The sequence below is a fragment of the Thamnophis elegans genome, chromosome 12 (genome assembly GCF_009769535.1).
Source record: "Thamnophis elegans isolate rThaEle1 chromosome 12, rThaEle1.pri, whole genome shotgun sequence".
Classification (NCBI taxonomy): Eukaryota; Metazoa; Chordata; class Lepidosauria; order Squamata; family Colubridae; genus Thamnophis; species Thamnophis elegans.
The window spans coordinates 46585695-46597596 of NC_045552.1; the positions used below are offsets into that span (position 1 = coordinate 46585695).

General features: G+C 45.3%; 1 protein-coding gene across 1 annotated transcript in view; it reads right to left on the reverse strand.

The window, feature by feature from the left end:
- MPP1 (membrane palmitoylated protein 1) overlaps positions 1 to 11902 on the reverse strand; it is a 38323-nt gene that overhangs the window by 1973 nt on the left and 24448 nt on the right. The window contains exons 5-11 of the mRNA XM_032227706.1: positions 11450 to 11518; positions 8447 to 8643; positions 6235 to 6341; positions 3638 to 3718; positions 3246 to 3326; positions 1359 to 1561; positions 601 to 675 (exon numbers count right to left, since the gene is read on the reverse strand). Of these exons, the coding sequence (XP_032083597.1) occupies positions 601 to 675; positions 1359 to 1561; positions 3246 to 3326; positions 3638 to 3718; positions 6235 to 6341; positions 8447 to 8643; positions 11450 to 11518 (813 nt within the window). The remainder of the gene's footprint in view (positions 1 to 600; positions 676 to 1358; positions 1562 to 3245; positions 3327 to 3637; positions 3719 to 6234; positions 6342 to 8446; positions 8644 to 11449; positions 11519 to 11902) is intronic.

An 11902-nucleotide genomic window follows, 5' to 3' on the forward strand; every position in this document is an offset into this window, starting at 1 on the left:
AGCATTTATAATTTCATATTAAGGCCCCACCTCTAGTTACCTGGGACCCACACTGTATATCAGACATTAATACGATGGAGTGGCTCCAGGGGTATTTCACGAGAAGAGTCCTTCACTCCTCTGCTCACAATGGAATCCCTTATGCCACCAGCCTTGAAATTCTGGGCTTGGACAATCTGGAATTGCGCTGCCTGAGGTCCAATCTAAGCATAGTACACAAAATTGTCTGCTACAACCTCCTACCTGTCAACAACAACTTCAGCTTCAACCTCAGTAATACATAGGCAAACAACTGATACAAATTCAAGGCAAACTGCTCCAAACTTGATTGCAGAAAATACAACTTCAGCAACAGTGGTCAACACCTGGAATTCTCTACCTGACTCCATTGTTAAAGCCTCAAACCTTCACAGCTTCAGTCTCAAACTGTCTACCGTGGACCTCACCCCATTCCTAAGAGGTCCATAAAGGGGGCGTGCATAAGCGTACCAGCGTCCCTGCCGTCCCTGTCTTACTATCCCCATTTAATCTTCCTTTGTCCATGTTTCTGTTCATACCTATACTTGTTAGCTTCTACATGTTTGACAAAGAAACAAATACCTGATCGGCTTGCTTTGGGGGAACAACGAACACAACGAAAGGAGAAAAGTCGGCAGTGTGGATGATTTTCAGCGTCTGTCAAAAGGAAGAGAGAGAGTATATTTCTGCCTTAAATAAAAAAAAGACTTATAGGACTACCTATTACACTTCAGTGTCTGGGTCACTGTAAAGCAAATGGACATGGATAGGATTAATTTCCATTCTCAAACAAAGTGACGGTTGCACAGTTCTTGATTCTGACCTCTTAAGAAGAAACGTCTACCTGAATAGAAAGTACAAAGTTGGGGATAATACGAAGGAAAGTGGGGGTCTTCCATTGAGCGATGCATGCTCAATTTGCTTCCCACTACCAATTGCTCTCCTGCACATCAATTTCCCAAGGTGCTTTGGATCACTTTCCTCGTCATTTCCCAATTGAGGAGGAATAAGTGGAAAGATCTACTATCGTACATCAAAGAAGACTCAACCATCCAGGCCAAAGGTTGAATTATGGCAACTGGACCAAACTTTGATCATCTGTGATGCTTCGTTGCTTGGTGAAGCTGCTTGGATGAGCAACGGAATGCCTCGGATTAATAAAAGTTTGTCCCCACTTCAATCTCTTTTTCTTGGTTATGATGTGTCTTAATATAATCCACTTGTTTCTGCTCCCTCAATACTTATATTTACATTTTTGCCCTCTTTCTCTTAGCACAGTGAGTAGAAGGATGCTAACAAGTTTAACCTGCTGATTAAACGAATGACTAGCTCCAGCCTACCTGTGGCTCAATGTCCAAGATGGCAATTTTGCCCTGCTGATGGATCTTGTGCAAAGTTTCAAATTTGGTGCCAAACATAAAGCCCTGGTAACTTCCAAATTCCAAGAACTCGTTAGCAGAGATGTCTTTTGTCATGTCTTCTGTAGAGACAAAGTGATAGTTCTTCCCATCCTCTTCATTCTTCTTTTGGGGTCGAGTTGTATCTGTGAAAATCAATACAGTATAACAATATTGCACGAGGTGACTCACTATAAAAGGTAAAGATTCCCTCACACATATGTGCTAGCCGTTCCTGACTCTAGGGGGCAGTGCTCATCTCGGTTTCAAAGCCAAAGAGCCAATGCTGTCCGAAGACGTTTCCGTGATCATGTGGCCAGCATGACTCAATGCCGAAGGTGCACAGAATGCTAGTTCCTATTTTTCTACTTGCATTTTTACGTGCTTTCGAACTGCTAGGCTGGCAGAAGCTGGACAATAAAAGGGATCACTCCGTTACAGAGTGCTAGGGATTCATACCGCCAAACTGCCAGCCTTATTGGTGAATCTGGGGGACAGGGTGGAAATATCAGTGCAACTAATCTTGACAACTAATTGCTAGACACATGTGGAACTTGGATAGGGTGTATGTGGCCAATCCAAAATCCTCTAGGGGTAGCTACCAAACTCTCCACCATCCCAACTAAGCTTTTTATTCTTTTTTTTTTAATAGGGGGGGAAAAAGACAGAATTCCAGACTTTGAAGTAGTTTAGAAATGGAGAAGCAATTGTATAGTCCAGAAATAGAAGGAAGAGAAAGAAATTCAAAATAACCCCATCTTGATTAGGTTGAGTATCAGGTTAGACAAAAATACACCTGGGCAGAATAGTAGAACCACAGCGTTGGAAGGGACTTTGTGGTCCAATCACCTGCTGAAGCATGAGACCCTATACCATTCCAGACAATGGAATAGAAGGCCCCTATACCATTTCAGACCTTCAAGATTCTGGCAATGTACCTTATAATAAAATAGTAATATTCTTGGAAACACGGGCGAGTTTGTTTCTTGGTCAGGACTACCTCAAAAGGTTGCTGTCCATCTTGAAAACCTTTCAAGTTTCCTCTGTCCTAATTTATACTAAAAGAAAATCAAGCTGGAACTATTTTGAGTTTCTTACACTTCCTTCTGTCGCTGGAATATATCATCTCTTCTCCAAGTCCAAGGCGTTCGGATTTGGTGAATAAATAAATAAAGCCCCTCCTTCATGCTTCTCCTGCATAGCTTCCCCAAGGAAGCCTCTAAATTACTTTACACTATGGCCAATTTAATTTGCGGTGCAAATCAAGAGTTGTATAGGTGTAATGGCTTGAGGGGCTCAGCGAGCAGAACTGTGTGGTAAACCATTCCAACTTAAAATATGTATCTTCCTCACCCTGTTTCCCCGGAAATAAATCCTCCCCGGATAATAAGCCCAATTGGGCTTTTGAGCGCATGCGCTAAAATAAGCCCTCCCCAAAAATATTGCAACACAGCAGCAGCCATGAGGTTTCCATGCTCTCCGCTTCCTGCACCTCCAAAATAATAAGACCTTCCCGAAAATAAGGTCAAGTGCTTATTTCGGGGGTCAAAAGAAAATAAGACCCTGTCTTATTTTCAGGAAAACACAGACAGATGGAAAGAGTCAAGAGGCATGTTTTGAGCCAGGCTAATTCCCAAAGGAGGATGGAGAATTTAGAATAGGATTTTTCGAACATGGCAACTTTAAGATTTCAACTCCCAGAATTCAACCCCCAGTTGGGGAATTCTAAGAGTTGAAGTCCACACACCTTAAAGTTGCTAAGCTTGTTACGTGACCTAGTATCTTCTCCCAAAGAGACACATTGAGTAAGTTACATGTGGGCAGACATACATGGAACAGGATATCCGAACTTGTCTGGGTATTTGTTGAGTAGTGTGTTCTTAATGTGGCTTCGTCCGACACCACTTGCTCCTGATTCAAAAGAGAAAAAAAATAAGTCAGGCGTTACAAAGAGAGTTATCTGTTTTCCCCATCTCATATTGGCAGGAAGCTGATGTTAGTTTCAAGCAACTATACTCTCAAGTGAAAGCTCTTAAGGGCTGAAATATCATCCACCTGGAGTTTAACTGTAATTCTTATATTTTAATATACCAATTGCTAGCATGGGAGTGAATAAAAAAAGCAGATTTTTTTCCTGATAACTTGGTTATTTAAAACATTAGAACTGTAGGAATGCATTGATTTAACATTTGAAGAAGCAGAGTGAGGTGTGATTTCATTACCTATAAGCACCAAAGTTTTTCGCTTAAAAGCTGGCAGTTGGACCACCTCCTCGTAAGATACTACATCAAGCTGGTCAAAAACTAGAAGAAAAAACGAGAAAGAATTTAGACAAACTCCAGGAGACTCCGAGTCCCACAAATATCCTACAGTTGTGTTATGGTGTGATCTCTTTCAATGTTCTGGCGAACTTCGGTGATTGGAAATTTAAATCCGCGTGCAAATTTGCATGCTTTAATCAAGCCATAATGTCTGTTGTTGTTTTATTCTGCTGGGGAAATTGTGGCTGTGTGGATCGTCAACTTCTTTCCTGACTTGGATTAGCAAAGCAGGACTTTGCAACACAATGGAATTTTTTGACACAGCTAGCCCACTAACCTAAGAATGAATAGATTTGCTGCTTTAGGAATGGCCAACAGATTTTGAGTATATACAGTTAAGGTCAGTCTCTGGCACCGACCGTTTAAAAAGCAACAGAAAACAGGATGCTGGAGGCAAGACCAGAAAAACAGTCTGACCAGAAGAAATGGTGATGTTCAGGAACATGCTGCGTTGTTTCCTTTCAACTGTTTGTTTGCTCCAACTATAGAACTAGATTTGAAAATTGTCTTTCAAGGGATAATAGAGTTTTTGATGATGAGGCTGAGGAATGGAAAATAGATTGGACCACTACAACAACCCTAGGAACGTGGAAGGCCAAAGGAAGGATTAATTATTATTTTTGGTGGCAGGGGAATTCTGGGAATTGAAGTCCACCTTTCTTAAAAATTTCAAGGTTGAGAAACAATGGCATAGAAGTCTAGTCTACTCTGGAAGAACTCCAGTACAAGTTCTTCACACCATCTCAAGAGAAGTCCTTCACACAACCAATATGCAATCCTGGTGGAGCATATGGGGGTTCTTGACCTTACTCAGTTCCATATTGGCCAAGGGCTACATGTGAATGCCCCATTTTTCACTGTATGGTCTTCCAATCTGCTGCCCCAGAGTTTTCTATGCGTCTACTTATTCCAACAGAAAGCATGTGAACAGAATTCCACTAACAGAGGCTCTTTGGAGCAGGCTGCCAGAGAGTGACAACATGTATACCTGTACACAAACCAATGCTCCCCAAAAATGCTTCTGATGCTTTCCAAGTGTATAATCTTTTCCCCCCATCCCAATCTCACAATGGCTTCTCAGTAAAACCAGTATATAATAGCTGCTGTACCTCGTCATCCAGCACAAAGGCTGGCTTCATTCAAAGAGATTAAGTCGTTTGTGGTTAGCTTTGTTGTGCGAATCCCTTTCTTAACAACTGGAACTAGACTAGCAGGTTAAACTAGCACAAGTATATTGGCTTGACCCCAAAATATTGTGCAAACAGAGCCACAAAGTACTTCATGAGAAGAGTGATCCACTCCTCTGCTCACAATAGAATTCCCTATGCCACCAGACTTGAAATGTTGGGCTTGGACAATCTGGAACTAAGCAAAATTGTCTGCTACAGCATCTTACCTGTCAATAGCAATAGCAGTTAGACTTATATACCGCTTCATAGGGCTTTCAGCCCTCTCTAAGCAGTTTACAGAGTCAGCATATTGCCCCCAACAACAATCCGGGTCCTCATTTTACCCACCTCGGAAGGATGGAAGGCTGAGTCAACCCTGAGCCGGTGAGATTTGAACAGCCGAACTGCAGAACTGCAGTCAGCTGAAGTAGCCTGCAGTGCTGCATTTAACCACTGCGCCACCTCGGCTCAACGACTTCTTCAGCGTCAACCTCAATAATATACGGCAAACGATCGATACAAACTCAAGGTAAACTGCTCCAAATTCGATTGCAGAAAATATGACTTCAGCAACAGAGGGATCAATGCCTGGAATGGTCTACCCAACTCCATTATTACATCTTCTAACCAGTGGTGGGTTGTTCCCAGTTCGGCACGGTTGAGCCGAACTGGTGGTAACGGCAGCGGGAGACTCCGCGCACCTCCCCAAGCACAAGCGAACCAGCAACCCACCACTGCCTCTAACCCTCACAGCTTCAACCTTAAACTGTCTATTGTGTACCTCACCCCATTCCTAAGAGGTCCGTAAAGGGAGGGTGCATAAGCGCACCAGTGTGCCTTCCGTCCCTGTCCCACTGTCCCCATTTATTTGTATTCATTTCTTTCATTTATATCAGGGGTGGGTTTCAGGCGGTTCGCGGCGGTCCCCGCAAACCGGTTGGTCGGCGAACCCGGAAGTAAGTAACTTCCGGGAACGCTGAAGGGTCCACCCGCCCGTCTGCGTTTCTTACCCAGTTTTGACGAGTTCTGCGCTTCCACGCATGCGCAGGACTCATACAGCGCCTGCGCGAGCCTCCAGGAGCAGCTGGAGCATCGCACAGATGCTAGTACGCATGCATGCACTGTGCGCGTGCACGAGGACGCCGCCAGCCCCGTTCCAACCGAACCGGTTGGAACGGGGCGAGAAACCCACCCCTGCTTTATATCCATGTTTATTATTTATACCTGCTATCTTGTACATGTTTGACCAACTAATAAGTACAAATGCAAAGTGCATTAAGGCCTGATGTTGAGCAGGACCCATCAGAAGACCAAAAGTTGGTGACTTACTTGAGCTGTGCTTTGCCAGGTATTTGTCTTTGCATTTCTTCTTCTTCCCAAAGGAAAGGCAGCTCTGGCCTTCGGACTGATTCTCTTGGGTTGTGCTGGCAACACGCCTGCAGGAAGGATTCAGTGACAGCAGTCAATCTTCGGAACGAATGGCTACTAACCTCATCCCATCTCTCATTCTCAAAGGGCGTGGAAAGAGGGAGGACGTGGCTTTCTGTGGGTTTTATCAAGGGATTGAACTCTGCTGCTAGCAGGGCACCAAATTGTTCTGACCCAGCCTTCCTTAGAAAGCAAGAAGTTTTGTCCCGACAAAACCTCTTTTATTTACACGATTCTGAATCCCTTTCATTCATAGTCCGCAAGGCTTAGCAAACAGTCTTTCAGAGGAATCCACACGCACCTTATCTCATTTACAGCGCTGCAAGATAACTAGTTTCCAAACACAGGGCAAGGCAACACTTGACACAGAGTCTCTTATCATCACCAACTTTCCATTCTTGACATCACTGAATGAATGGTTTCCTGCAAAAGCCCCCCCCCCCCCCCGTTCGTTCCTCTTTTGTTTCCTCTGGGAAGGGCCAAGCACCTCCAAGGTGTGGCTTTACTCTTAAAGTCGACCCTACTTTCTTAGTTGTTCTTGTCTTCTGGAAGCTCTGTGCATGCACACATTGGGAACAGGCTCCAGCTGTTCTTCTTCCTCACTGCTGTTTAGCTCCCTCTCTGTCTCCAATGCAGAGCAGTCATCGGAGCCTTCCCCAGACTCCAGGCCTGGCCCATGTTCCTCCCCAACCTCCTCAAGGTCTGATTCTGCTGCCAGTTTTGCTGGCTGCTGGTGGGCCACAACACAAATAAGGACTAAGTTGGGTATATCAAGTACAAAAGGGGGAGCTCCAGAACGGGGGTTCAGCCTGAGGTGGCCCTAGGTATCTTCATCTATCAAGCTTCAGCAGATAGCTAGCAGAGACCGATGAACTTTCTCCTGTTCGGCCACCAAAATGTGATTCTCTTCATCATTATCATTTAACCACCCCATAATCCCTTGTGGGGACAACTGGGCAACTGAATGAATGGAACTAGCAGAGTTTACTGGCCAGATGCCTTTCCTATCGCCAATGCGGAGTTTTGTTCAGCAGATAAATTCTCACTCTGCCCAGAGAGAGAAATACCTGCCTCTACCTAGGATCAAACTCACAGCCTCCTGATTATGAGGCGAGAGCATCACCTCTAGGCCAACGCGCCACTCTTGATCTCTCTCTCTTAAATATGCGACATCATTTAATATGTCTTCAACTGCCCTATTCTCACTTCATGTAAAAGCCTTTTAGAAAAGACCTTCAAGAATTAAATCCAATTACTACTGTGGATAATGGGGTGAATGCTCCCATAAGAGTGATGCCAAGCAAGGGTTTTTTTTTTGGGGGGGGGGAGGGAATTGACAGAATTCAAAGTCAGTTTCAACCATGCTGGTCAGCCCGTCCTCCACTTCTCTGGCGGGATTGGTTCACAGAAAGCTTATAAAGCTAATAATTAGAGAGCTAATAATTGGGAGAGTAGTTAAAGCACCAGGCTAGAAACCAAGAGACCATGAGTTCTAAACCCAACTCAGGCACAAATCTAGCTAGTGATCTGTGGCCGGTCCTTCTCTCTCAAACCTAGGAAGCAGGCAATGGCAAAACACTTCTGAAAAACCTTGCCGAGAAAACTGCATAGACTAGCCCAGGCAGTCACCAAAAGTCAAGACTAACTTGAAGGCAGTGGTGGGATTCAAAAACGTTAGCAACTGGTTCTCTGCTTGGTTGCTGGGGAGGGGGAGGCGTGGCCATGGTAGGCGTGGCCTACTCAGCCTGCTGCACCATGGCAGGTGTGTGTGTGTGTATTCCCCATGCCCCCTAGAGGGCGGAAACGGCCTCCCCCAGGCTCCAGAAGCCCTCCGGAAGCTAGAAATGGGCCCATTTCTGGGCTTCCGGAACTTCCGGAAGGGCCCCTTTTTGCCCTCCCAGACCTTCTGCACAGGCCCTGTACTTGCTCGTTATGATTAACGGGCTGCGTGGAGAGTGGTGGGGTAGGTGGAGCCAGCCACTCCTTCCACAACCGGCTCAACGAACCAGATGCAGAATTAGCATCCAGTTTGCCCAAACTTGTCCAAAACCGGCTGAATCCCACATCCCTGCTTGAAGGCATAATAAATAATAAACCAGCAAGTAGGACCTACCATTCTTGGAGCTCCAGAGATGGAATAAGCCCTGCCGAGCCATTGGAAGAACCTTCTATCCGGCCTTGCCACCAATTGCTATCATCTTTATTGATAATCTCGATTACGTCTCCGGTTTGGAATTTCAAACCTGCTTCTTTGCAAGGGATGAGGTTGTCCTTCTGCGGGTCATAGTTAAATTGGGCTCGGACGAACATCTGTTTGGGAGGGGAGCAATCAAGAAAACTCAGCTGGCCCATCAACTTCATTCTGATCTCATCAATAACGTTTAATTTGAATAGAAAAGGCAAAGGTTACACGAATTCAAATTATGAAGGAAGATACGGCAGGGAGAGGCCCTCGGGACAACCACAGTGTTTCCTTCTAGGGGTTTGTGAAGGTCCAGAAGGTGATGACCCACATTTAGATACAAACCAAACTCTGATCTGGCTGGCTGGTTGGGGAATTCTGAAAGTTGAAGTCCATGCAAATTAAAGCTTCCAAGGTTGAGAAACATGGACTTGGACGCAATAAGGAGAATCTGATCTAGTCTGGAAAAACTCCAATAGAAGTTCTTCATACCATCTCAAGAGAAGTCCTTCCTACCTTCCTTCCTCCCTCCCTCCCTTGCCTTCCTGCCTTTCTTCCAGGGGTGGGTTTCAACTGGTTCGCGGCAGTCCCTGCCAACTGGTTGGTCGGCGAACCCGGAAGTAAGTAACTTCCGGGAACGGCGAAGGGCCCACCCGCCCGCCCGCGCTCCTTACCCGGTTTTGACGAGTTCTGCGCTTCCACGCATGCGCAGGACGCATACAGCGCCTGCGCGATCCTCCAGGAGCAGCTGGAGCATCGCACAGATGCTAGTACGCATGCGTGTGCCATGCGCGTGCACGAGGACGCCGCCGGCCCCGTTCCAACCGAACCAGTTGGAACGGGGCGAGAAACCCACCCCTCCTTCCTTCCTTTTCTGCTTTCCTGGCTTTCTTTCTCCCCCATTCCCTTCCTCATTAACTTACTTACTTACTCCCCTTCCTTTCTCTCCCCTCCCATCCTTTCCCTTCCCTTCCTTCCTTCCTTGTCTGCCTGCCTGCCTGCCTTCATGTCTCTGTCTGTCTGCCTTCCTTCCTTCCTTCCTTTCTCCCTCCCTCCCTCCTGCCCTTCCCTTCTTGCCTGCCTGCCTGTCTTCCTTCCTTCCTTCTCCTCCCTCACACCTCCCCTCCCTCTCTCAACCAGTTTTATTCACCTGAGCCTGTGTATTTCCATGCATCTTTGTCTATCTGTTTCTACCACTTGTTCTGCGGGACAATTAACCCATTCCAGATAGCCAGGAGGAAATGACCAAAAACCTCTAACTATGTTTCAGAGGCAGCAATATTTCTTATTCTTAACATCTGCACAACATGCAATGATGTGTGACAGTTTCCTCTTTTCCTTCCCCGACTGGCTTTCTTTCTTTCTTTTTCTTTTTCCTTTTTGCATTTTGCATTGCCTTATAGGCTGTAAACCTAATAATAATATTTGTTTTTCTTGTTGTCGCTCTCCGGTCGAAAAAAGCAGGTTATAAATACTACAAGTAAACAGACGAAAATAAAACCAGCATTGCAGTCATTTCTGCGAGAAAGACGACTCCCTGACATGAGCTGTCTCTAGATCACACACCGCTAGCCAAAGCTTCCCGGGGATCCATTTTTATTGGCTTTGCAGCAGTCAAAAGTTGGAAGAGATCCACTAGGAGGAAGAAAAATAAACACCAAAGGGGGAGAGAAATGGAATCTGTAGTTTGAGAGTTCTGGGGAAAAACGGATGCATTAAACAGCACGGATCAATTCTGCAGTGGTTCCTGAGCAGGGTATGTTCAGCATGGTGTATCTGGTTTATTTCCAAGAATAGGAAAGAGATGCCACTTAAAATAGCTTTTCCTCACAAGAATCTGCAGCCCAACAATGTGATTTATTTAAAGGGCAGGGGGGGGGGGAATCCACACAACAGTTCCTCGCTGGGGCTCCAGCAAAGATTTCAAGATGCCAGCTCTCTCTTGTTCTTAAGTGAAACCCCCGAGAGAATTATTCCCTTCTGCAGAGGTTCGTTGAACCTTAATCAGCCTTTTTATCCTCCTGCTTTCTTTTCTCTCTCTTTTAAATAATTAATCTGTGTGGATTACTTGCTTCCTGGGCATGCTACAGAACTCTGAACTTTGCTTGACTTGGCTTTAAGGAAGGGAGAAGCTACGGTACTTCAGAACGGACAAAAAAAAAGTTGCAATCCAAGAATTTGGGGGCTTCTGTTTCTCCCAAGTTCTTTGCACATTGTGCTGCTGGACCTCCATCCTGTAAGACCTAAAGCAGTAATACCGTAGTAAATGTAAAGATTCCCCTCGCGCATATGTACTAGTTGTTCCCGACTCTAGGGGGCAGTGCTCATCTCTGTTTCAAAGCCAAAGAGCCAGCGCTGTCCGAAGACATCCCTGTGGTCATGTGGCCGGCATAACTAAACGCCGAAGGCGCACGGAAGGCTGTTCCCTTCCCACTAAAGTTGGTTCCCATTTTTCTACTTGCATTTCTACATGCTTTCAAACTGCTAGGCTGGCAGAAGCTGGGACAAGTCACAGGAGCTCACTCCGTTACACAGCACTAGGGATTCGAACCGCTGAACTGCCGACCTTTCTGATCAACAAGCTCAGCATCTTAGCCACTGAGCCACCGTGTCCCCGAAAGCAGTAATACACATATGTAAAAAAATAAAAAATAAAAGGAAAAAAAAACAGCAGGAAAGAGAGAAAGCATTTCCCAATTCCTACACCAGGGTTTATGGCCAACTTTCAGATCCCAGAATTCCCCAGCCAGCATCCTCTTTGTGAAGAGACAGGAGTAGAATTTGGCTGAGCAGATCAAGCAAAGACACATCCATGTTACGTACCAGGTGCAAAACCCATTCTGGTTTTTTTTAATCTGTAATATTATTATTATTATTTTTTGGAAAACAAAATCACCTCATAGTAAAACTGCTAATTAAAAATGTTCTACCCACCTGAAGTGGCAGAATGCGGTTCTGCTGGTTGGGAATGATCTTTAGGATGACCGTTCCCTTGATTTCTTTCTAGAGGTTAAAAGGAAAGAGAGAGAAAACATCCTCTAGATTAAGAAATGGTTTCCAGACCAACCATGGAATCAATTTTCGAATGTTCCTTCTTCAGTCACCCAAAATGCAAACACAGATGAGACTACAAGTCACCTCTGAAATGCCACAGAAGCAATAGGAGATGCTAGGTGGAGGGCAGAGTCAAAGACCCCATCAGTTTGGAATCTGTATGCCCTCATAACAGGCCCAAGTCCACCCCCTTTTTTTAAAAAAAAGGTCCGTTGACTCTTATCTGGCACCAATTCGCCTTGTTAGTAGATCAGATTCTTGTGCATAAATAGCATGAAACAAACTCGTAGTGATTTTGAACCCTGTCCTGACTTCTCCAATCTGACTGCTGTG